General features: G+C 49.1%; 1 protein-coding gene across 3 annotated transcripts in view; it reads left to right on the top strand.

The window, feature by feature from the left end:
- The window catches only part of CUX1 (cut like homeobox 1), a 1,097,219-nt gene that overhangs the window by 661,294 nt on the left and 411,421 nt on the right, over positions 1-24,504 (top strand). For 2 of the 3 annotated variants that reach the window (XM_085649843.1, XM_085649841.1), the window contains exon 16: positions 18,684-18,749. The exons of the other annotated variant lie outside the window; for it this stretch is intronic. In XM_085649843.1, coding sequence (XP_085505969.1) covers positions 18,684-18,749 — 66 coding nt within the window. The remainder of the gene's footprint in view (positions 1-18,683; positions 18,750-24,504) is intronic. 3 annotated transcript variants of the gene reach the window in all.

Here is a 24,504-nt window from a genome sequence, read left to right as displayed (position 1 = left end):
CAGATCCGGATTGAGCACGTACCTTAGTCACTTTTTGACTATTTTGAGACTTTTTGTCTCCTCTTCTTTCTCCTGGTGCACGTAGGGATGCCCGGCTTTAAGTCCTGCGGGGCCTGTCGCCGGAATATGTCGTGGCGGACCCCCACGATGTTTGCCTCTACTGCCTGGAGACTGCACACGACTCCCGGGATTGCCGAGCCATGGCTCCTGGACCCGACGCCGCTCCCGGGACCTCTCGCGGGACCGGAGTCGTCGCTCCTCCGGATTCAAGTCTTCACCCTCGGATTCCGCTAAGCGACGCCATAAAAAGAAGTCGAAGAAGCGTGTTCGCTCTCAGACGTCCCCCCCGTTGCTCCCCAGAGCCGGACGCGGGGGACAGGGGCTTCGCCCCGGCGGCTCCCCTGGAGCCTGGGAGTCCCGCGGCCTACCCGCCATACCCGGGTCCGTCAGTGACTCCCAAACAGGTACAAAAATTCCTCGCTACCATGGACTGCCTTTTTAGGCCATGGGCTCCCGCCGGCGTGCCTTCGGGCCCTGCGTTCCCATGTCCAGATCCTGTGGGCCCGGCGGCTCTGCCACCGGCGCCAGCCCCGGCGCCACAGGATCCTGTGCCGGCCGCTCCGGCGCCACCAGGTGCGGCTTTGCCGGCTCCGGCGCTGCCCTCGGCGCAGTTTATTCCTCCCTTGCCCCGGTTCCAGGACCATTTTGTTCCCGCCTGGGATCCGAATTGGTAGACGGCCCCGGTCCCGACGCCGTTCGTCCCTACTCCGACTTTGCCGCCGCGACCGGCTCCCTCTACGCCAGAGGTGGACGACGACTGGGAAGGGTCCAAGGAGCCTCTTGCCCGGCAATGTGACTCCCAGCAGGATCGGGTGGACGACTTGGAGGAGGCGGGCAACCTCGATGTCTCGTCGGACCCGGGATTCGCCTCTCCCCCGCCTACGATGGAGGAAGGTACCTCCTACACGATGGTCCTCCGTCAGGCGGCTGAGGTCCTTAATCTTGACCTCCCCACTGTAGCCCTCAAGCCCACCGAGGTGGTCCAGACGGCGTCGACCTCGTCGGAGCTGTTACTTCCCTTCAATGACGTCCTTACCGAGATCCCCAGTTGTGCCTGGGGTCGAACCACGACTCCAAAATCTGCTGTGACTGCATGTTGATGAACCCAAAGGCCATCATGGAACGTGAGAAGAAACTTGTCATCGCTAAGCACAAGTAGAGTCCGGACAGGATTACTCCAAGTCGCGCTCCACTTTCAAGTCCCGCCCCTAGTCCCAGAGTCAACGGAGGGGCTCAGACGTCCATCTTCGTTGTGCTCGAAATCCTCAGGTGTAAACAGCATAAGAAGTCGAAGTAGGATTCTGCTCCCTCACGCCATTCTAATTCGTCTGAGCAAGCACAAGGGCAGTGCCATCCCTCTCAATCTCACTTATGCAGTCTGCCGTAGTTGGAGCTGAATCCCCAGCCGGTTCAGTCACAGTCTGTTTTTCCAGAGCATTCCGCTACACCGCATCAGATTGAGACACAACCACGTTCTGGCTCTTTGGATCCCTGCTGACGCCCTCTGTTGCGCCTTCGGCCCTAATGGTCCCAGGGGCCTTCCACTTAAGAATACCGCTGGCGGGGTCTCCCTTGATGCAATATAAACAAGCATTGGCATAGCCAATAGGTCTCGCATTTGAGACCTTATAAGTGTTTAGCCATGCAACAGTTGCATAACTAAATACTTATAAGATCCCAAAAGCGAGACCTATTGGCTATGCCAAGTGGCCGTGCGGCCGCGAAAGTTAAAGTAATCGCGGTAAAGCACGGCGCGCGTGCACATGCACTGTAGCTCTAGGCTGGCCTGGTAGCACTTTTTGGAGCCCTCTTAATAAGTCTTGCCAGACCACCGCATGCGCTAGGTCAGGCGAGACCTAACAAAAAGGGTCCCCCAGAAGAAAAAAAACCATATTGGAGTGGGACAGGGAAAATGAAACAGTGGTAGGAGAACAACCCATCCCCAAACCTGCGCTCTATACAAAGAGTTGAAAATCAAATCCAGCAACACAAAAGTTTAATATTTTGAAAATATCTCAATTTCTTTTGTTTATTTAAAGTACATAAACATGATTTGAAAACTTTGATTTAAACATCAATACATATAAAAAGAACGGTCTCACCCTCAAAAACTATATACTTCTCACATACCACTCATACCTTGTAAATCATCCTCATTCATAAGAGAACCTACTAAAACTCTCATGTAGTCAGCCTTACAGAACACCAAAAACCAAGTTGAAAAGATATCCCCCTCACAATACTGTACTAATGATCCAAACTGGATATTGCCTTAACACCCCCATATTTCTCTAGGCCAGATATACATTTGCTGGTCTATTTATACACCTGTTCAGATTATTTAATCCATTTATCTTTTGTATACATCAAATAAAAGAATGAAAACCAGAGAGAACATGTTTCCCAATTGTTAATTCAACTTTGATTCAGTGTCTGAATGGCTAAAGCGCAGATGCTGAGGCGCGTTTCGTTGTTAGGTGGTCAGCCGACCACACACTTTCTTCAGGATACCAAAAGATGTTTCAATGAAGAACAAAAACAGCAGAGAGAGAAGGGCAATTGCTGAATCTATAGAATTATTCAAAGGGAGCCGTTGTGGGTAGAACCTGGGTATTGTATTAGTAAATGTGTTAAATAATTTGAACAGATATTTAAATAGACCTGCAAATGTATATCTAGTCTATAGACATATGGGTGTGGGTAGATAACTTTCTCCTTGGGCTTTGTTGTTCTGCAAGGCTGACTACATGAGTTTTTGACGGTTCTATTATGAATGTGGATGATTTGCAAGGTATGAGTGACATGTGAAAAGTCTGATGCTATATAGTTTGTGAGTGTGAGATAGTTCTTTTTGTATGTATTGATGCCTAAATCATTGTTTTCAAATCATGTATATCTTCTTTAAATAAACAAAAGAAATAGAGATATTTCCAATATATTAATGGTTTGTGCTGCTGGATTTGATTTTTGACACTGTGTATTGGAGCCGGGTGTTTATTCTTTCCATTCAATTTTCCCTTAATGCCAGCTGGATCCTCCGCATTTAGCCTCCGACTCAGCTGCTAGTACAACGACCTATGCTGGCCCCTGGCATGTCCGCGTCTATGACAACTTCGCCTCCTGAAGAAGCGACCTGATTGCCCTCGCGCTGAGTTGACTCTGGTCCGGCATCAACCGTCATCGTGCCCGATTCCTCCTGAGGCTCCTCTTCCCCCACATGAATTACCACAGGCTACACAACACTCTTTGCATTCCGTTTTTGGGACTCATTTTGATAATGTCTGTAACCCAAGTGATGAGTTCGCCCAGTCCTACCAAGTTGACAACTGGTACGAGGACCTACAGAAGGCTAGTGACTTCGATACCTCCGCGGAAACAGCCTTTTTTCCTTTCCCTTGACCAGCCACAGAGAAATCTGCTTCTACTCCATGGTGATGTGTTGGGTGGCCAAATTCTTTACCTCTAGCCCCCCCCACCACCTTTGTGACTAAAACTAATGTTTTGGCCAAAGTCCTCTAAACGGGGCAAACATCTTCTGAGCCCCTCTTCACTTTTATGAGGCACTGATGGATACCTTATCGGGGGCTTGGGCCAAACCTTGCTCTGGCTCCTCAGTCAGTAGACAAATTGACAGGTGCCATCGCCCTGCTCCTGGTGACCCTGCTTTTTCTTTCTCAGCACCACTCACCAGAAAGCCTAGTGGTGCAAGCTTCCACCACCTGTTCTAATCCCAGTACATTTCCCACCACTCCCCCTGATAGGGAATCTAAACGAGTGGAAACAAATAGCAACCGTTTCTTTTACCTTCTTTGACCTCAAGTCAGTTAATGCCAGTTGTTTGTTGTGATGCTACTCACACCCCCTTTGGGATTCTATGGCACAAGTCCTCCCTGGTGTGCCTGAAGATCTTCGCCCTGTACTCTCGGGTGATTCAAGATGATCATGATCCTACCAACTTTCCGATTCCGTGGGCCTTAGTCACCACCGAATCCATCAGGCATGCCATATGTACCAGCGTTGCCATTTGCAGCAATGCGTGGCTGCAATCGACTGGATTCTCGGGCGATGTCCAGTCCTCCTTAAGTGCTTTAAGAAGAGCAGGGCTACTGCTCGCCTTTCTATGCCTTTCTGCCTTCGTCGGCTGCAATAGTTCAACCCAGCAGCGACCCATGCTTTAGGGTGGAGGGGCCTTACCCCCATCTACCTTTTGTCCGATATAGAGTGTCCGTCAGCCTGAGCAAACGTCAGCCTGACAGAAACTCTTTATTTTTAGGACCGGCAGCCAGGAGCTAGACATGAGCTAAATGTGCAGACTTGAGGCTGCCTAAGCAGAACTTTGGTGGGCTGAAGATGTCACGCACTGTGGGCTCTTCGGATTTATGAAGTGCCTTGGTTGAGTGTCTATCTCTGATACCTTGTCACAGAGTGTGGTGGGGTCTGCAGTCTCACTGACCCAATCCCACTCTGTGATGAGACAGAGGCTGCTGCCTTCTCTCATTGGCTGGTCTTTGGTCAGCCAATGAGAGAAAGAGGCAGTCCCAACCCTCCTGGAACCCTCGAGGCTTCCCTCCCCAAGACTCTGCAGAAGGTAAGTGTTATGCATTTTAATGTTTGGTGGATGCGTGGGGCTATGTAGGATTGTATGTGTGCTCTAAATTGGTGTGTGTGCGCTTGTGAATGGTGGGTGTACGTGTACACTTGGGAATAATGGGGGTGTGAGTGAGTGTATGTAAGTGTGTGTGTGTGTGGCCCTCCCACCCTACTTGAATTACTGACCTCTACTTGGCTTTGCTTGAGGCATCCCTTACCACCAAACCATTCATCCCCTCTAGAGAACCCAGCAGTTTTACAGTAGAGGCTGTTGTGCCCACCGCCCATGCAGCCAAGGTCAGTGTCCTCCTCCCCCACCCCCCCAACCTACTGACCCAACTGCCAAACCTCTCTACTGTGCCATTCCTGGGCCACAGCACTTCATGGGAGGCAGAAACCACTAATTCTTATCCAGCTGGAAAGCGATCATGTCAGACAGATGGGTCCTACAGACTGTCTGCAAGGGATTCGACTTACCCTTTCTCTCTTCTTGGCAGCACCTTCCACTGTCCGCTCAGCAACTGACGAAGGTCCATCTCTCCATTTTGCATCAGGAAGTGCAAGCACTTTTGGCCAATGGGGCTGTCGAGAGGGTGTAGGTGCCAGTGCTAGAAGTAGGACATGGTTGTTATTCGCCCTACTTTCTGGTGCTCATAGAGGACCGAGGTAATCAGCCTATTCTAGATCTGTGCTCTCTCACTGCCTTCCTCTGGAATGAGAAATTCAAAATGCTCGCCCAGGTCTTGTCTGCCTTCGACCCAGGATGGTAGAAGTGAACCTGTAGGATGCCTATTTCCATATTTCCGTCCTGCCGGTCCATCAACGCTACTTGGGGTTTGTGTTGGGAAAAGAGCATTTTCAGTACACCGTGCTCCTCTTTGGTCTCACCAGATCTCCTCAGGTGTTCACGAAAGTGATGGCGGTGGGAGGAGCGCACCTCGATAGACAGAGTGCCAGTCTTCCCCACTACCTTGAAGACTGGTTGTTGAATGCAAACCTCCTGTAATCTTTGGGGCTCACTATTGATTTGCCAAAGCCACACCGGATTCCTTCCTAGACGCTCCTCTTTGTCAGAGCCATTCTGGACATGGATTGTGCCACAGATCACCGGGTGGACAATAAGCTGTTTGTGGAGTTTGTGCAAGTGAAAAAAGGCAAAGCAGTACGCAAGAGAACCATCTACCACTGAATCGTGCTCTGCATTAAGATTTGCTATGCACTGGCCAATAAGCTGCCTCCAGAAGGTATACGTTTTATTCTGCCAGGAGCAAAGCTGCTACCCATGCATTAGCAAGCGGAGTCCCCGTCTTAGACATTTGACAGACGGCCATGGGTACGGCCCTCCACACGTCCACAAAGCATTATTACCTGGACAGTCAGATTCGCAGTTAGGGGCATTTTGCCCACTCAGTCCTGCAGGACTTTCTGGTTCGAGTTCATTCACAGATCCACCACCGAATGGGTATTGCTTTGATATCTATTCAAAAGTTGATAAATCTCCAACTAGAAGCCTCTTATCAGAACAACAAGTTACCTGTGGTTAAGCTCTTTGTAGTAGAGACTCTATCTTGTTGCAGACCCTATCATCCTCCCCATTCTGTGATTGAACTCTGTCCTTTAAAAGATCCCAAGTCTAGGAATCTGTACACTGGTCCCACCACTTTGCTTGTCGGACTCTGCATGGTGGGGCATGGACAGACTTGAAAACATCTGAAATCAGCACCCAGAAGTGTCACCTATATAGGCTCTGCACGTCATTTCTGGAGTAGAATGGCGTCAGTGCGGTGCCACTTTCCGGCATGCTGAGGTGCCGCTGAAATGGTTCCGGATCCAGTCTGACACCTGGGGAATATTCAAAAGGTGAGAAAACGGCAGCTAGATAGTCTCTACCAGAAAGAGCTTTACTGGTGGTAAGTCATTTCTTCTTTAGCACCTGAGCTTTTATAGTTCGGCTACCTTCTGCACCCGGAAGTGTGCATGCTTATTTTGAAGATTGTTACAAGGGCGTGTTACAACATCAAATGGAAGAGGTTTCTCAACTACTTTCTTAATGTGAATAAACAGCCACTGCAGACTTCAGTACATGACATTGCCTGCTATTTGCTGCATCTTCAGAAATTTCGCCTAGCGTGCACTTCCTTCAGGGTACATTGTGCAGTTGTAGCAGCCTACTTGCAGAATAGACAGCATCAAGCTTTGTGTAAAATTCCTTTTATGTCATAATTCATGAGTCTAAAAAGTTATCCTGTCTAGAACGCCGCCTGTCCTTTCATGGGCTCATGATACGATCTGTTTTTGAGCCCTAACATTCTTGCCCACTGCAATTTCTCATGTGGAAAGTAGCCTTTATCATGGCAATCACTTCCTTGAATTGAGTTTGTGAATTGCAAGCCCTACCTGTGAAGTAGCCTGAAATTCAGGTGCACAAATATTGAGCCTTTATAAGAACCTGCTCATGCTTTCTGCCTTAGATTGTTTCCTTGTTCCATGTCAACCAACCTGCATGTTTTTTTTTACTGCACCCTCGGTGAGCTGGAGAAAGGCCCTTACGTTCTTTAGATTTCAAAACATCCCTAATGTACTACATTGACCATGCAAAGCCTATTCAGAAAAGAAAGCAACTGTTTGTTGCTTTTGTAAAATTATATTTAAAAAGGCCACTTCCAAGTCGAGTATTGACAATGGGGGGAGGAGTGGGGCTTGGAGGTGACTTTGTCCAGGTGCATTGTCGGCTTTGATGAGTGATCTCAAGTCACCTAGAAACTGAAACCTGTTCTTCAAAGAAAAACAACTTGCAACGTCTGTGCCCAACGCTAAGTGGCAAAAGTGTGCAAAGCATATGAATTTATTGCACTAAAGGACGCAAACTGAGTATTACAGGTAAGTAGCCTTTTTCCTCCTTGTAGGTATCGCATTATTTGGACAGAATAAGATACAAAAAAGACCAATCTCATTTGGTCAACTATGGGCCTTACACACAGGACTGCTTCTTCAAAGCTTTCTCTCTTGGTAAGGGTAGTCTCTTGCATTTTCTTATACTGTGAGAAAGCCTGTAAGACTTGGACTCGTAGACCAAAAGAGGACTGCTAGGGGTAAAACTGCAACTGCGGCTTAGAGAAATATTCTTATTGTAGAGATATGTAAGCCAGTTACCTGGAAGTCTGTGCATACATTTACAGTACACCTACTGTCACTAATCAGATGTCCATGTAGGGTAGGCCTCCTAAAAATAAAACATCCAGGGTTTTTTTTTTGTAGTGAGAGCTGCTGCTTTTCAGTGAAAATCATTGTAAGCTACTATAGACCAAGCAACTTGTGCATTAATTCCAAAGACCCCCCCCACCCGCCCAGCTTTATCGACTCCACACCTAATTCCCATTTATTCAGATTCTGTTTGAAGCAAATACTTAGTGTTCCTTAATTAGAAACAATGACATGAATCACGCCAGATTTAGGTTTTCACCGTGCTTAAAGGCCTTTCAATTAAAAACTGTCATCCAAATAATAATTTTAATGCAGCTCAATTAAACATATGAGAAAACCAATCGTACCTTCAATATGGTACTGAATGATGTCCTCCAATGTTGTGTAATCTGCTAGTTTGAGAGGGCAATTCTGAAGAAGTCACAATGCATGTAAGTGCAGTAATGCCATTAAGAGTATATGGTGCTGGGGGTTTGTCATTACAAACTCCACAGTACCATAATGACTTTACTGAAAACTGGGAAGTTTGGTATCAAACTTCTCAGCACATTAAACTCACACTGATGCCAGTGTGGGATTCAATGAATAATGCACACAGAGAGCATCTTAGAGATGCCCCTGAAAAACGACCTAACACTAGTGTTTAGGCTGAGTGGCTGCTCACCAGCTGCCACCACCAGACATGTTTCTGGTTCCCTGGGTCGAGAGCCTGCTGCTCTCGGGGGTCTGAAACAATGCACATCCTGGGACGAGGTGCAAGCCTCCTCCCCCAGGATGTGCAGGGTCCACGGAGGGGAAGCTTCCTTCAAAGGCTTTGTGAGCTTCACTAGGCCTTTTGCTGCTTCCAGCAACTGGCCCCCACCGGTTCTGACCCCCACTTTGGGTGGGAGATTCGGTGGAAAAACCACTCGAGGAAGGGAGGTGTGCCCACCTTTGCCACCCCACCCCTCAGGTGTGCGAGGCGTGGTGAAGCACAACTCTCAGTTCCTGCCATCTTGCAGATGCAGGGACCCAGCCAACCAGAGTGAGGCATATGCCCCTCCCACTGGAGGGTGGCATAATACCCCAAGGAAGGGACCCATTGGTCCCAACCTTTACTTGCCTGTAACGCCCCTAAATCTTGTAATTAGGGGCACCCTCTGAGCCTTGCCTCCACAGACAAGAACTGACTAAGAAGAAAAGAACAAGAAGGACCGCAGAAGCCGTGCCAAAGCTAAGAAGAGGAGGATGCCCACTGACTTAAACCAGCCCTACCGGCCTGTCCCCACCTCGAACCTGCCGAAGCGAAATCCTGGTGTGTCCTGCAGCCATCAACCTCAAGAACCCCGAGGACCTGCCCTGCCTTTCACAGAAAAGGCTGTCTCCCGTGAGCACCAGATTTGCTCACCCACAGACTCTGGCTCCGGCCAAATCTGCAAATTCTGCACCCGTCGCCCACGGCCCGAGTTCGAGTGGCCCAACACCACGAGGAGGTCTCCCTGGTAATTTTGACCCGAGATATGGAGATCTCTGACCTGCCACCACCCTTTCCACAACGCCTGCAGTCTCTTTCTGGAGAATTCCCCTGACTGCGACCGGAGATGGTAAGAAAACCTGATGCCTAAAGACACCCCAGGCATCCCAACTTACCTCTCCAACCAGTGGTCACCTCCAGAAGACCTTCGTCCTCAAGCCTTCAGTCTTTGTCCCAACCAGTGAATCCCCATTGAAATCAACAGGGCACCCAACGCCAAAACAGCACCCTGCACCCAGCTGCCGCTGCAGGTGTACTTTGGGTGCTAACTCGGATGCCACTTTGCCCCGAGTCTAACACCAGGAACTTTGCTCCCACAGCCCAGTGACCTGCCCGTGAGCAGCCACCACCCGGAGGCCCCCTATCCCCCATTGGATAACATTGAGCCTCAGCACTCTGCACCCGGCCGCCCTAGTGCCGCTGAGGGTGTTTTGAGAGTGTATCCTTGACCCAGGATGAACCCCCTGTTATAACTCCAGAAACTCAACCCCAAAGACAGAGTACTTACCTGTTAACTAATAACTTCATGTTCGAGGCATATGTGCTGTAGATACACATTCTTTGCATACTCCCCCCATTAGTGTTGAGTCCGGATGTTTGAAAGATGTTTTTCCTATTCACAAGGTAAGGTGACACCTCCTTTCGGTGATAGTGCGCATGGTCATCGACTCCATTGTTAGATTGTTTTTTTCCACCACCTGGTTCAGACGTGTATTGCTGCGCTCCAGTTCGAAACCGTTCTTCGGGTTTCCTTCGACGCGCAATCCTCTCTCCCCTCGACGGTATGGTATCTGGAAGAGACAATTAGTTATGGATTCCTCAACTTAGAATTACCGCCAGGCTTCAGACTGGATCCAGAGAATTTTTCTTCAGCAGTAACCCTGCGCGTCGATGGGTGGCGTCGTTCAACTCCGCTTTCGTCGTTGGCGTCGTGGTCACCGGAATGACGTCGCAGTATCTACTTAGACGCCGCCCCTGCGCGATGAAGTCAGTTCTTTATTTTTCCACGACAGCCAGCGCAGATCCGGAGAGAGCGGTACCTCGAGTCCCTTTTTGACTTTTTTCGACATCTTTTCGAGTCGTTCGACTCCTGGTGCACGCAGGGATGTCCTGTCCTCGAACCGGCTTCAAGGCTTGTGACTCCTGTCGCAAACTGATGTTGATTACGGACCCACACCTTGTGTTCCTTTGGTGTTTGGAGCGCGACCACGACCCGAAGTTGTGCTCCGACTGCCGGGCCGTGAACCCGAAGTCTTTGCGGGAGCGGTCCCGAAATGTGTTCGAGGTCCCGGTCGAGAGGGTTGTCGCGGGACCGGTCGCGGAGTAGTCACCACCATTCTTCATCCAAGTCTTCGTCTTCGGGTAAGTCGAAGTACAAGAAGAAGGCGAAGAAGCACCATCGCTCTTCGCGTTCTCCCCGTCCGTCGGCCGACGCGGGAAGCGGAAGGTAGTCGTCCAGCTCCACCCGCGGAGCCTGTTGGGTCGACTCTGGCTTTCCCTCTCTTCCCAGGGGAGCCAGAGCGACCCCTTCCCAACTTCATAGCTTTTACAAAGCCCTCCATTCCATCTTTGGGCAGCCCGACTCCGCCTGCTCGCCTTAGGGCCCCGCGGACTCGGCTGGGGGCTCTGGTGCCGCAGGACCCCTGGGATCCAGGTCTGGCTCCGGATCGATGCTGGTCAACCTCGTGACACCTCCTCCGGTGCCGAATCCAGTGGCGACACCTCCGCCCCCTCCAACACCGGTTGTGTCCCCAGCCGACGTCGACCCCGACCTACCCCTCGATATGGACACGGAGCCGGACCAGCGCCGACTGGTTCTTTTGTACCACTGTTCTCCCCTGGTGTTCCCTATCGCCCTGAGTGGCTACCAGGGGAGGGTGAGGAGGACTGGGAGGAGTCTGTGGACCCTTTGGCAGACCAGTTAGAGGAACCGGACTGGTGAGAGGAGTTGTGGAAAGCCAGTGGTCTGGACATCTCCCCAGACCTTGGCATGCTATCTCTCCCTACCGTGGCTACGGAGGAGGGTGCATCTTAAGCAGTGGTGTTGCGTAGGGAGTCCGAGGCCCTAAACCTTGAGCTTTCTACGGTGGCGTTCAGGACTAACCTCCTGACTGAGGTGCTTCAGCCGGCAGCGGCCTCTTCGGAGTCCCTGCTGCCGTTCAATGAGGCCCTTACGGACATCCTATTGGGCACTTGGTCCAAGCCCAACACAGGGGCTCCTGTGGACAGGATGATTGCCCGACTCCACCGTCCAGCCCCAGGCGACCCCATTTTCCTCTCTCAACGTCTTACCCCTGAGAGCTTAGTGGTCCAAGCATCGACTTCCAAGGGCGCATTCCCTAACGCACCTCCTGATAGTGTATCCAAGAAGCTGGACCACCTTGAGATGGAGATGTTTTCTTTCTCCAGCTTAGGACTGTGGTCGGTGAGCACCGCATGTCTCTTGGGCCATTACTCCCACTCGGTGTGGGACACATTGCGCAGGTGCTGCCACAGTGCCCGGAGGAGGCCCAGGCAGTGCTCTCCCATGCAGTTGCCGAAGGGAGAGACGCAGCAAACTTCGCCATAAGATGTGGGCTGGACACTGCTGACTTACTAGGTAAAACTATTTTCATGTTAGTAGCACTGAGACGCTACGCCTTGCTGAGGTCCACTGGCTTTTCGGGTAAAGTCCAAGCAATACTTTTGGATATGCCCTTTGATGGCCGTCCCTGTTTGGCGACAAGGCAGACAACGAGCTAGAGCGCTTTAAGGATTCTAGGGCTACGGTCCGATACTTGGACCTCACGCCCAGCGCAGTTTGCTTTTCGCCCCTTTCGTGGCTGCGGAAGGGGTGTCCCGCCACATTCCGCCCAGAGCCACAGGCCTGCGCAAGCTGCCCAGCCTCCGCACGGCCGGGGACATGGATCCCACGCCATGGGTCGGGGGGCCAGTGGGCGGGCCAGTCACCAGAGCCCCCTCTGCAGCAGCTTCAAACCCTTCTATCCCGACCTTTCAGGGCCACCAATCGCCTGTGGGCGGCAGTATCCACCATCACCTCACCTCACCTCCCCCACTGGCTCAACATCACGTCGGATAGGTGGGTTTTGCAGATAGTCCATAGGGGCTACCCCCTACCCTTCAAGACTACCCCTCCATCCATGCCACCTCAATTCCATCTCATGTCAGAGGATCACTTGGCTCTTCTCCAACAGGAAGTTACCGCTCTCTTGGCCAAGGGAGCCATCAAGTGTGTTCCTGCCCCAGAAGTAAGCTTTGGTTGTTATTCCACTATTTTCTGGTACCCAAGAAGAACGAGGGCCTGCATCCTATCTTGGATCCCAGGAACGTCAATCGCTTCCTCGGGAAGGAGAACTTCAGGATGTTGACACTGGCTTAGGTCCTGTCTGCCCTCGACCCTGGAGACTGGATGGTAGCGTTGGACTTGCAGGACGTTTATTTTCACATTCCCGTCCTACTGAAGACGCCTCGCCCTCACAAACTCCGAAAAAGCACAAGGCATTGGCACCACCTCTGTCTTCTGGTCAAGGTCGGCACTGAGACGACGTTTCTGACGCCCCGCCACCGAAACTACCAATCAAGCCGAATTCTTCCGCGCTGAAAGGTCAGCATCCGTCGACACCGAAGTCTTTGGCGCAGAAACACAAAGAGATCCCTCTGGATCCGAAATTGGACACTATTCTATTACCACCTGATCCGAAACAAAAGAGGCTCCATAGTAACCCTGACAATGGCCATATTCATATAAAGCCACCTCAAAAATGCAAGATTCAAGAAGAGGACACTTAATAAATCCCCTTGAAGAGAAAGTCTGTGGCTACAATTCCTTTTCATATGCCACTGCCTCCACAACCAGCACCTCCGTCACCAACTGAGAACCCTTTGTAAATTACACCTCAGGGTTCTTCTCAATCTTATAATGACAATCATGATGATGCAGATGATCGGGGGATGAATATTCCAATAGATCCATGGACATATAACACAGTGGATCCCCCAGGTGCTAATGATCCAGACCTTTACCCAGCCAAACCATCTCCTCCAGACAATGCATCACATCACGAACTCAATGCCTGGGGAGCTGTACATTACCATGGGGTAGAGCTCCACAAAGAATCACTAGAAGAATATTTTTTGTTTGAGACCTGATCATCCACACACAGGTCATCACAATCACTTCCAATGCTTAAAGGCATGATGCAAAATGCTGATAAGATTTTTAAAGATCCAGTCAGAGCCCACATCTTAACGCCTAGAGTGGACAAAAATATAAGTTCTCTCCTACAGACCCCATTTTTATCAAGGGACAAGTGCCATTAGATTCCCTAGTCGTATTGAATGCCCATAAGAGAGCAAATTCTGAAACATCAGGGGATGCTCCTCCACCAGATAAAGAGTCCAAACTAACTCCCAGGCAGCAAACTAATGACGCATTGCAAATACCCAAGGCCTTTTAGCCAGATATGACAGAGCACACTGAGATGAAATGGAGCAATTGCTCCAATATCTCCCAGACAAGCATAAGGCTAAAGCGCTGGACTTAGTGGATGAGGGTAAGCTCATTTCTAATACCGCTATTCGTTGTACTCTAGATGCCGCAGACACCGCAGCTAGAGAGATTAAAACCAGCATCCTGCTCAGGAGACACGCTTGGTTAAGGATTTCAGGTTTTAATCACGCGGTCCAACAATCCAATCGTAACACACCATTTGATAAGGAACACCTATTTGGCCCTAACATTGACCAGGCATTAGAGAAGATGAAAAAGCACACCAAAGTCGCTTAATCTATGGGAGCACTTCAGAATGCATCCAACAGAGGTTCCTCGTAAAGAGGAGGGTCAAAAACCACATCCCCCAGATCAAAATACCTCAGATTACCACGGTAACAACCAGTCCTCTCCCTCTAGAGTTTTTTTTACGAGGAGGGTATAGAGGCAACAACTTCAAGGGTAGCAATAAGCAGGGACTTGCCCACGCTTCCCCCGATTATACCAGAACTGTCAGGGGTAAGACTTCAGCAATTCCTCCCCATTTGGCAGTCTATAAAATTAGACAAATGGGTACTTGGAATTATCCAACATGGTTATTGCCTGGAGCTTACCAGTAATCCCCCGAACATTTCACCTAGCTCTCACAAGTTGTCTCCAGAACACATACATTTGTTAAAACAAGAGGTCCAGTCCCTTTTACTAAAAGGAGCAATAGAGGCAGTTCCAATACAGTACCAGGGCTCAGAGGTTTTCTCTCTGTAATTTCTCATCCCCAAAGGTTCCCTAAGACCTATTCTAGATCTGAGAGAGCTAAACCATTGCATACTGTCAGAGCTTTTTCATATGGTGACACTTCAACAGGTACTCCCACTTTTACAAACAGCAGACTATATGTCTACTCTAGATTTAAAAGACGCATATTTTCTTGTTCCAATTCATCCAGCTCATTGCAAATACCGGAGGTTTGTGATCGCAGGCAAGCACTACCAGTTCAAGGTACTTTTCTTCGGAGTGACTACAGCGGGCAAAGTTTTTACCAAATGCCTGGCAGTAGTCGCGACTCATCTCAGAAGAGAACAAATTCACGTCTTCCCCTACCTAGATGACTGGCTCATCAAAGCTAATACTCACCAAAACTGTCTGCAGCACACACACAACACAACAGATCAACTTCGACTGGGCTTTACCATCAATGCACAGAAGTCTCACCTGCATCCCTCACAGATGCATGCTTATCTAGGAGCCACTCTAGACACAGTCAAGGCTCTAGACTCTCAATGTAGCCAGAATTAATAATATTTAGACTACTATTCAACAGTTTCAACCCAATCAAGCGTTACCAGCCAGAGTGTTCATGCAACTACTAGGAATGATGGTGTCTTGCATAACAATTGCACCCCATACTAGGTGTCACATGTGCCCCCTACAAGAGTGCTTAGCAAGTCAGTGGAATCAATCACAGGATCCATTAACTGATCTAGAGTTGGTAGACTCCGTACACATCTCTCTCTGCAGTGGTGGAACCTACAAAACTTGTCAGCTGGCTGGCCTTTCATTGACCCTGTTCCACAGATTGTGCTCACAGCAGGCGCATTTCTAACAGGTTGGGGGGCTCATCTCAAACATTACACAATGCAAGGCATGTGGAGCAATAAGCACTCCACATCAACTATCTAGAGCTCTTAGCTGTCTTCCTAGCACTAATAGCTTTTCAAACTCCTCTCATAGCCAAAACTGTCTTAGTCCGGCCGGACAACATGACAGCAATGTATTATATGCAAAGGGAAGGGGGACAGGCTCTCCAACTGTCAATGCTCCCTCAAGCCATTTGGAATTGGGCAATCCATCACAAGATTTTTCCCCTGGCAGAACATCTCCCAGGAGTAAACAATCAAATTGCCGATCTCCTCAGCAGAAAAAAAGCAACAAATTCACTAGTGGGAACTTCACCCCCAAGTTCTCCTTCTGTACTTCCTACAGTGGGGATTTCCACTAATAGACCGATTTGCCATAGCCGAAAACGCAAAATGCCCAAAATGAGGCTCCAGGTACCTACAACTACGATCAAAGGGCAATGCCCTATGGATGAACTGGTCCACAGATATTTGCTTATGCTTTTCCGCCTCTCCCGCTCATTTCATGGGTGGTTCGGAAGCTCAGGCAAACATCACTTGCATTAATTCTAGTAGCTCCCACATAGGCTCTTCAACCATGGTACACCACCCTGTTGGAGCTGTCACTAGTTCCACATCAAAAACTCCAGTCTTCTCACACAGAACCATGGAGAAATCAGATATCCAAATCCCAAAGTACCGAATTTAGCGATCTGGCTTCTGAAGTCATAGAGCTTGGGTACTTACATTTACCACCAGACTGTATGAATATTCTAAAAGAAGCAAGAAGACTTACCACTAGAGCCGGCTATGCTGCAAAATGGAAAAGTTTTGCATAGTGCAACAACAACAAAATCAATCCTTTAGACGCTTCTATACAAAACATTATTTGTTGTCTGTTACATTTACAAGGAACAGGACTGGTTTACACGTCTATTCGTTTGCACCCTACAACTGTAGCTGCATACTTACAAAATAGGCAACATCTGTCACTATTCAGAATTCTTGTAATCAAGGCCTTCATGGAAGGTTTAAAATGGGTAATACCACCAAGGATTCCTCCTGCCACAGTCTGGAATCTCAACATTGTCCTCACAAGGCTCATGGGTCCATCTTTTGAACTATTACACAAATGCCCTTTACAGTTCCTCTAATGGAAAGTTGCTTTCCTCATTGCCATCACATCACTGAGGAGAGTTGGTGAGTTACAGGCATTAACGCTAGAAGTGAGGGCTGGCAAGCACCAAAAAACAAACAAACCGTGTGGGTGAGTTCTTTGTTTGATCTAGACCAGCTGAACTCTTCTGAATTTGAGAATGTGATAAGATTTATTTTTAGCTGACTAATAGTTCTCAAAATTGTTGTCCAAGTGAGCATTCGCACCCAGTGAGGGACATACAATGAGGTTAGCATGATTGGTCACATGTCTCAAGGTCATCTGGTTATGTCCATCACGTAATAGGGCCTGCTTTGTTCATTCAGTAACTTGAAAACTGTCTTCTTTCAAATTTGTTTCCTGAGCCCAATGGCGCTCTTACATTTCTTGCAGCACTCATTCCCATTCTGTCTTTTGGGATCAGGAAAGGAAAACGACCAGTAGGAATTTTAATTCTTACCGAGCAAACATCAACAGTTCTCAGATGGTAAATAGTGGCTACTAAGCAGTTATCCTTTCAGAGGAAGGACTTATCGGGTCTAACTCTACAAGAAAAATTATCTGTTCTGCTTGTATTAGAATTAGTTTTTTCAGTATCACAAGTTTTTCTGTACAGAGTCCTAAGGCTTTCTGTACTCCGTATCCCAATGATGCTTTGATTAGTCAGACATCGGAGTGTGGCTCATGCAGTTTTGCCTGATCCCTACTCTGAAATCGTCCATCCTAGCACACCCTTAAGGCATATGTTCAAAGGAGGACCAGCCACCTGCATTCCTTTCAAATGGAAAAAAACACATTCTCACAGACATCATTGAAGTTGTGTACTTTAGTGCCACTTGTGGTATTCAGCTCTAGCAAAACTGGCTCTAACTTCAGGGTTGCCACTCTGACTGCAAGCACGGTGCCGTTTGGCAAGAATACAGGCTGTCTGGTTCCCATTTGGACAATCCAATACTGCTTGTCCCTGGGTTTTGACAACGCCACCTGCGTTGTCATGCCCCGCGACAGCTGAGCTTAGTTCAGCCAATCTGGCAGCTGGATTTAGGAGTGTGGCAAGCATCGAAAAAAGGTCTGAAATGTAAAAAGAAAACGACAGGGTAAAAAAAAAAAAAAGAGATATGATGGACTACGGCTACTACCTGTATCTCACGATCAACCTGTTGGAGACCCCTGGTGTAATGTATTATTTCCCTTTTTTTTTCCCACTGCATTTAGTAGGGTTGGGTTTGCTATTTTGTTCAGTGCTTATGATTAATTATCAGTGAGCATTGCCTGAATAGAGATCTGGGATTACAGGTAATCCCTCATTCCTTTAGTTAGGTAAATGGTAAACGGTGTAAATTCAGGCAATTCTGTACAAGTTCTTCCATTAAAGGAGAACAGCCAATATACTGTCATACACTAAAGTATGGTTTACATCATAACAACGTAGCATTCATTTTGTAATTTCTTTTATAAATGGTTACTGGCTCGTCTCCATGAATTCCCTTTAAAAAAGCCAACATTTTAAATAGTAGACCATAAACGATGAACTTCGTTTCATATATTTTATTCTGGCCAACGTTCATTACTATTGGTATATTATGATAAGATTGAAAAATATTAAGGCTTTTTAATAGCTTAGAATGCAATATGAAAGGAAGTATTATTGAGGTAACCTTGAAAGTTTAAAACCGGTTGGCGAATAAGGGTATGATAAGCTAGGGAAAATAAACAGTTTTACTAGCCCGATTTCAAATTAAATTCAGCAGAAGAAGGTCTGCGTTTGTTTTGTTAAATCTTTTGCAAACTAGAGTATTGTTTTTTCTATGTTTAGACCGTTCTAATCTACCTAATTTCCTGAATTTGTAATACCCATACTCGTAACAGGTGTGATCGTCTAGTGCACACCACAGGCTTTGTTTCCCCAATTTGTCTACATTCCATATGAAGATTGCAAAAACAGAAAAGCGTTCCATTTTAAATATCTGAAGATGCAGTGTCTTTCATTTCATAGCAAATGACATCGCTACATCCCCTGATTGTTTTGTTCTTACCAAACTTGTTTTTCAACAGAGAATCCAGGCCAGAACTTGAACAGACTATTTCAGGAAGTACCGAAACGGAGAAATGGGTCTGAAGGTACGTCCCAGATGTTTTTCTTTGAAGCCGTTATCGTGGAAGTGAAGTGTGCTTGTGTGTGTTTAGTTACCACTGGTAGTTTGATTCTGGCCTGGAATCTAATAGAAAAACAGAGCGTGAGTATAAAACAATACACGGGAGGTATGTCATTTTGCTTTTGTATTCTTCTCCATGTGTATCTCACTGACTTGGCTTACTGTTGCAGCCGCTCATTTCTACAGTTCATTATTTCGGAATGCAAAGCTGTGCATAAAGCCTCATTGAATGAAGGGGCTGTATATTGTATACATTTGATGGAAGACAATGAAGAGGTGGTCACTCTAAAGACAAACCTCTCATTTCAAGAAACAAGAACATTGTTTTCTTTATTATGCTTGATTACATAAAACAAGTGTGGTGACCTCCTTGATAAATTCCCCACATTTTTTAATTGTAGGTTGTACATTGTCAGTCCCTTTGTCTCTTGTGGAGATGTAAATACATATGGATGGTATATTATGTGTGTGTGTGTATATGTGTATATATATATATATATATATATACATACATACATACACACACACACAATGAGCTGGGTTTTTGTTTCGAAGTGTTGGGGTACAAATGATTGAGGAATGAGATTTTGTTGATTACACAGAAGACAATAGTGACCTTTTATAAGAAAATGCAATGTGCTGCTAATAATAGTAATGTGAAGTTGTGAATGTGTGCAAGGCAAGTTCCATTAGTGAAAATGCCTTGCTTACTTCACTTTAGAGTTAGGAGACGGACCTGTCAGTCCACCAGGGCAGCAGAACGATTTAATCAGTGCTGCTGTCGAGAAGACTATGATGAAGATACAGAAAGTTTGGTGAGTAGCCACCATGTTTAACGTGGCCTCTCCGCAAAGTTTGTGGTTCTTCAAAAATACATTCCCAGTGTGCGCCTTTGTTTTTAAAAAAATTAAAAATTAATATCGTGGACATGTTGGGAGTTTCTCCCAGTGTATATGGGTCGTGCCGGGACTGTCTGCCTTAAATAGGACAGTTTGTAGTACTTTGACCAATAACCCAATGTCATTTGGGCCGTTGATCAAAGGTTTGTTCCATTTGAAGATCCTCCGTCTGAAACTTGATACATTCAACTAAAAAGAAACTGGGTGGACGGCGAAATTTGCAGACAAGGTACTCGCCCCTTAATCTTGAACCCTTTTAATCAAAGGTACCCAATTTAGGCTCCCCGCATTTAGGCATTAGCAAACACAAAATGTTGTTTTGTGATGGATACTTCAACCGGCATATTCTTTACCTGTTGAATATCTTAGGCACCAGACTGATATGGAAACCTTTGACTCAACTCTCATGCCACTAGCGTGCGGTGGCTTCATCATGCCGGCAAAAGCGAGGTTATAGTGATGTACCTGGAACTGTATAGTGCTACTCTGGCACCAGTTCCTTTTTTTCCATCAAGCCCATGTACTCTGATCTGAAGCACTCTAAGTGGTTTTCTCTCCAGATTTTTTTTGCAGTGACAACATTCTAAATCTGATAAAGACTACTAGCCGCAGATTCCTTAACGTAGAATTATCCCCAGGTGTGAGACTGGACCCGGAAAATGTTCTTGTCCTAGCATCTCTGCGCGCCGGGGGGGCAGCACCACGCGAGTCCGCCCTTCATCTTTCGCTGGGGTGACGTCAGCGAGGTCACGTAAGCCCCACCCCGGCGTGCTTATGTCAGTTTGCTTCTTTTCCGCGTGCAACGCAGATCCCGATCGTGTTCCTGGCCTGTTTTCAGGCCTTCTTTTCACGCTTTGCATTTCTTTTTGGGAACAGTGTGCGAATGCCTCCGGGCTTCAAGACGTGCTCGTCTTGTGCGCGCCAGATGTCCGCGACGGACCCTCACCCCATTTGTATGCGGTGTTTGGGGGAGCACCACAACTCCACGGACTGTGAGGCTTGTTAGCAGATGTAGCCGAAGTCCCGGCAGGAGCGCCGGATTAAACTCCTCTCGGCCCGCATGTCCAGGTTGGCGTTGTCGCCGCATCCGTCCCCCGCGGAAGGGTTCAAGAACCGCCGCTTCCGCCTTCGACATCGTTCCTCTCTGAGGCCGCAAGGGCGTTGCTCACCTGTTGGTAAGTGTTGCAGTTTGTCCCCGAGGCCCGGTCCCCGCCTTATGGGAGGCGTGTGTTCTCCGTGGGTTGTGCGGCCTCGCGCGTCGCCACTCTACTAGCCGTTCCCCGGCGTGGGGGCGGCAAGAGCCCAAATGGAGGCCTATGCGACTGCCTTTTCGGTGCCGTTCGTTGGCCGCCCTGGCTTCGACCCCGCCCCGTTCTCCTGTTGCGCGAGTCGTGGCAGAGGTCGTCTCGGTGTCCACTTCGGTCGACGTTGAGTTGACGGTGGACTCCACGCGCCGTGCCGGCGTCGGGTTGTTGATATGTCTTTGGACGCCCCCTCTTCTCCAGACGTTTGGCAACAGTTTGTTTCTTCTTCTCCGAGAATGGACGCAACGTCGTGGCCTTTTCCCCGGCGTCTTCCAAGGAGGGCTGTTCGCCGTCCCCACGCCTGTAGTCTTTCCCGGAGATGCCTCAGGTTCCCCACTCGTCAGTCAACCTTCCCCCATTCTGGACTTGGCCTTTCCTTCCTCCGGTTGGGCTGGGGGACGGCCGGCTTTGCTTACAGTCGTCGCCCACGGAGGAATTGCTCTCCCCACCGCGTTGCCCTATGGAGGCGAGTGCTGCGGGGATTGTGCGCATGGGCGACCCGGCTGCCCCTTTCCCCGTAGATCATTTGCTTGAGGTTTTCTATCGGGGCTCTGGTGGACGGGAGCTGCTTCTTCCCTTCGAAGCTTTGCTCCATAATTCTCTCTTGGGGGGCCTGGGGGGCATCCTACCACGGGGGACCCGGTGCCCCAGCCGCTTCTGCACAGCAACCGTCCTGCTCCGCATGATCCTGTCTGCCTTTCCTTCCACCCTTCTACCAAGGGCCCTCTTCTGCAGACTGCCTTTCCCTCCTTGCCATCGGTGTTGTCTCCCCCCGTCACGAGAGGCCCGGTGGTTAGATTCATGGGGGCGCCACATCTTCGCCTCCTCCAGTGCTGCCTTGCGGGCGCTCAACATGCTTTGTGTGTTAGCCAGAGCCACTTCTTGCTTTTGGGATTCTCGGAGTCCCTTCTGTCTTCCGCTTCTCAGGAGGGGGCCTGCGTTGATCTGCGGCACCATGTGTTGTATGGCCGGGAGCTGGCGGCGTTTATTCTTCGCTCTGCTCTGGATTTTCTTCTTCTTCTTCCTCTTTGTTCTGGGAGGTGTTCTCCCGTTGTTTTCTGGGGCGTAGTAACAAGTAGACCCTGTTGTGTGGTTGGTGTGCCTTCAGGGTCCTTCGGTTGGCCCTTTGGTGCTGTTGGCTGCTGGTTCAGCCCCCCTTTTTAGGTCTCGCCTGACCCAGCGCATGCGCTGGTCTGGCGAGACTTATTGAGAGGGCTCCAAAAAGTGCTACCAGGCCAGCCTAGAGCTACAGTGCATGTGCGCGGGCGCGCGCGCCGCGCTTTACCGCGATTACTTTCACTTTCGCGGCCGCTTTGATGTTTGATCGCGATCACTTTTGCGGCCGCTTGGCATAGCCAAATAGGTCTCGCTTTTGGGACCTTATAAGTGTTTAGTTATGCAACTGTTGCATGGCTAAACACTTATAAGGTCCCAAAGGCGAGACCTATTGGCTATGCCAATGCTTGTTTGTCTTGTGGTTTTGGCTGATTGGTAAGCCTGTATAGGTCCTGGTCTTGGTCCTTTTGTGTCTTCTTTCTTGGCTGCTTGGCAAGCCGTCTGCAGTTTTGCCCGCAGGCTTTTCTGTTTGTCCTCTGCTGCGGAATATTTTCCTAAGAGGCGTTCCCATGTTTTCTTGGGACGTTACATACCTTATGTGGGGTACTTGTAGCTTTTACTTAGCTTGTCATGTGCTGGGGCAGTGTGGTCACCCTTTTCGGGTTCCGTGCTCTCCTTGGCGTTACGGTATATCGCTGGTGGGGTCTCTTTGCTGTGGTGTTGGCGCGGCTTGCGTTGCGCAAGGTCTGTCCTTTCCAGGTTCGCTACGTCGCTCGACCAGTCTGGCCTGCTGTCTGCGACGTAGTGTTGTGGCGCTTCTGTCCGGCGCTTCGGCCTGGTCCTCTATTTGGTGTTCCAGAGGAGTTGGCGTCCTTTGGCTGCTGTGTTCTGGTTGACGGTCTGGGCCTGTCCTCCGTCCTCTCTCCTTTTCTTCTGCCTGGTCCCACTTCTTTCGTGGGTTTGTGTATGTTTCGGCACAGGCCTCTCCCTTAGGGTGTGTCCTGACCTCTGTCTTCGGTTTGCGCCTGGCTTGGTCTGGTGCGCTGCTTCGTGGTCTTTTGCTTGGTGCTGGCTGCGCATGCCTGTGCCTGCCTGCCTGCTTGATCTGGTCCACCGTCGTGGCCCTTCATGTGTTCCCTTGTGCCCCTGCCTCTGGCTCTGTTGGGGCTTTGTGCATCTGTGCTTTTCTTCTTACACCTACACTATTGGCGGTGGCACGGTTCCTGCCTTCTCCGCTGCATGCGGCCGCAGTGTGTTCGACTGTTTCCCATCACTGTGTGTGCTTCTTACGGTGGGCCCTGCCTCCGGTTCTGCCTCGTCTCCCTGGGGTTTGAGGTGCTTCTTTTGTTCCTTGTGGTCCTTCGGGCGCTGACTGCCCCTGTGGAGTGTTGGGCGGTCCTCCCTTACTTGGGCGTGGGATCTCCTGGCCTTCCCTTCTGGTTCCTGTGACATGTCCCCTGCTGGGGCTCTGTCTCTCTCCTGCTGGGGAGGCTCTCTCGCAGGCCCTCCTCCCTTCTGGGTATGGCTAGGGTATCTATTCTACGTTAAGTAATCTGCGGCTAGTAGTCTCTATCAGATGTACAAGTTACTTACCTTCGGTAACGATGCATCTGGTAGAGACGATTGTAGCCACAGATTCCTTCATGACCCGCCCTTCCTCCCCGTCCTGCGAGGACCCTCTACTTGAGTTTCTGCTCTCGCCTCCCTCTGTGTGGCTTGTCTTCTGTGGGTGTCCTCTTCGCTTCCTTCCAGTCAGGCTGACAGGTCCTGCTTTATAGTTCCATTCCCCCCTTTCTTTCTTTTGATACGGGGATGGGTGGTTGCTGCGTGCCTTTGCTTCCCTCCAGCTGGTTTCTCTCCAGTGTAGGGGTCTCCTCTTTCTCTTTTTCCCTCTCTTTGTTTGGAGTTTTTGATCTCCTTGTGGTCTTCTGGGTTAGGGATTTTTTACCTGTCCTTTGGCCTCCTGCCCCTTTCAGTGGGTCTGGCCCTCCTTTACCGTGTGGTCCGGGGGCGGATTGCTGTTGCTCCTCTGTTCTGGGTTTGTGGCCCTTCACTGTGTGGTTGCAGCCTATCTCTCTCTCTCTCTCTCTCTCTCTCTCTCTCTTGTTCTGTTCTGGTGCTTTTCATATACTTGTGCCTCCAATATGGCTATTGCCTTGCTCGGTTGTTCCTCGGGGGGGGGGGGGGGGTGCTCTGCTCGTTCCCTGCTATAGCTTCGCTGCTTTAGCCTTCTGGTACTTTAGTGCCGACTGGTGTTGTCGTCTTGGCTTGCACAGTTGTTCCTCAAAGTGGTGCTCTGTTCTTTCCCTGCTATGGCTTTGCTGCTATAGCTTTCTGGTGCCTTGGTGACAACTGGTGCTGTTCCTCACCCTTTGTTTCTTTCTGTATTGTTTCTTTGCTTTTTCGCATACTGTTCTCATGTTTTCCTCAGTTTTGTTGTGATGGCTCCGCGTTGTGGCGC

This window comes from Triturus cristatus, chromosome 3_2, assembly GCF_964204655.1.
Source record: "Triturus cristatus chromosome 3_2, aTriCri1.1, whole genome shotgun sequence".
NCBI classification, from domain to species: Eukaryota; Metazoa; Chordata; class Amphibia; order Caudata; family Salamandridae; genus Triturus; species Triturus cristatus.
Note: the sequence above shows the minus strand (reverse complement) of the source record. Positions and strands in the feature narration are given on the sequence as shown.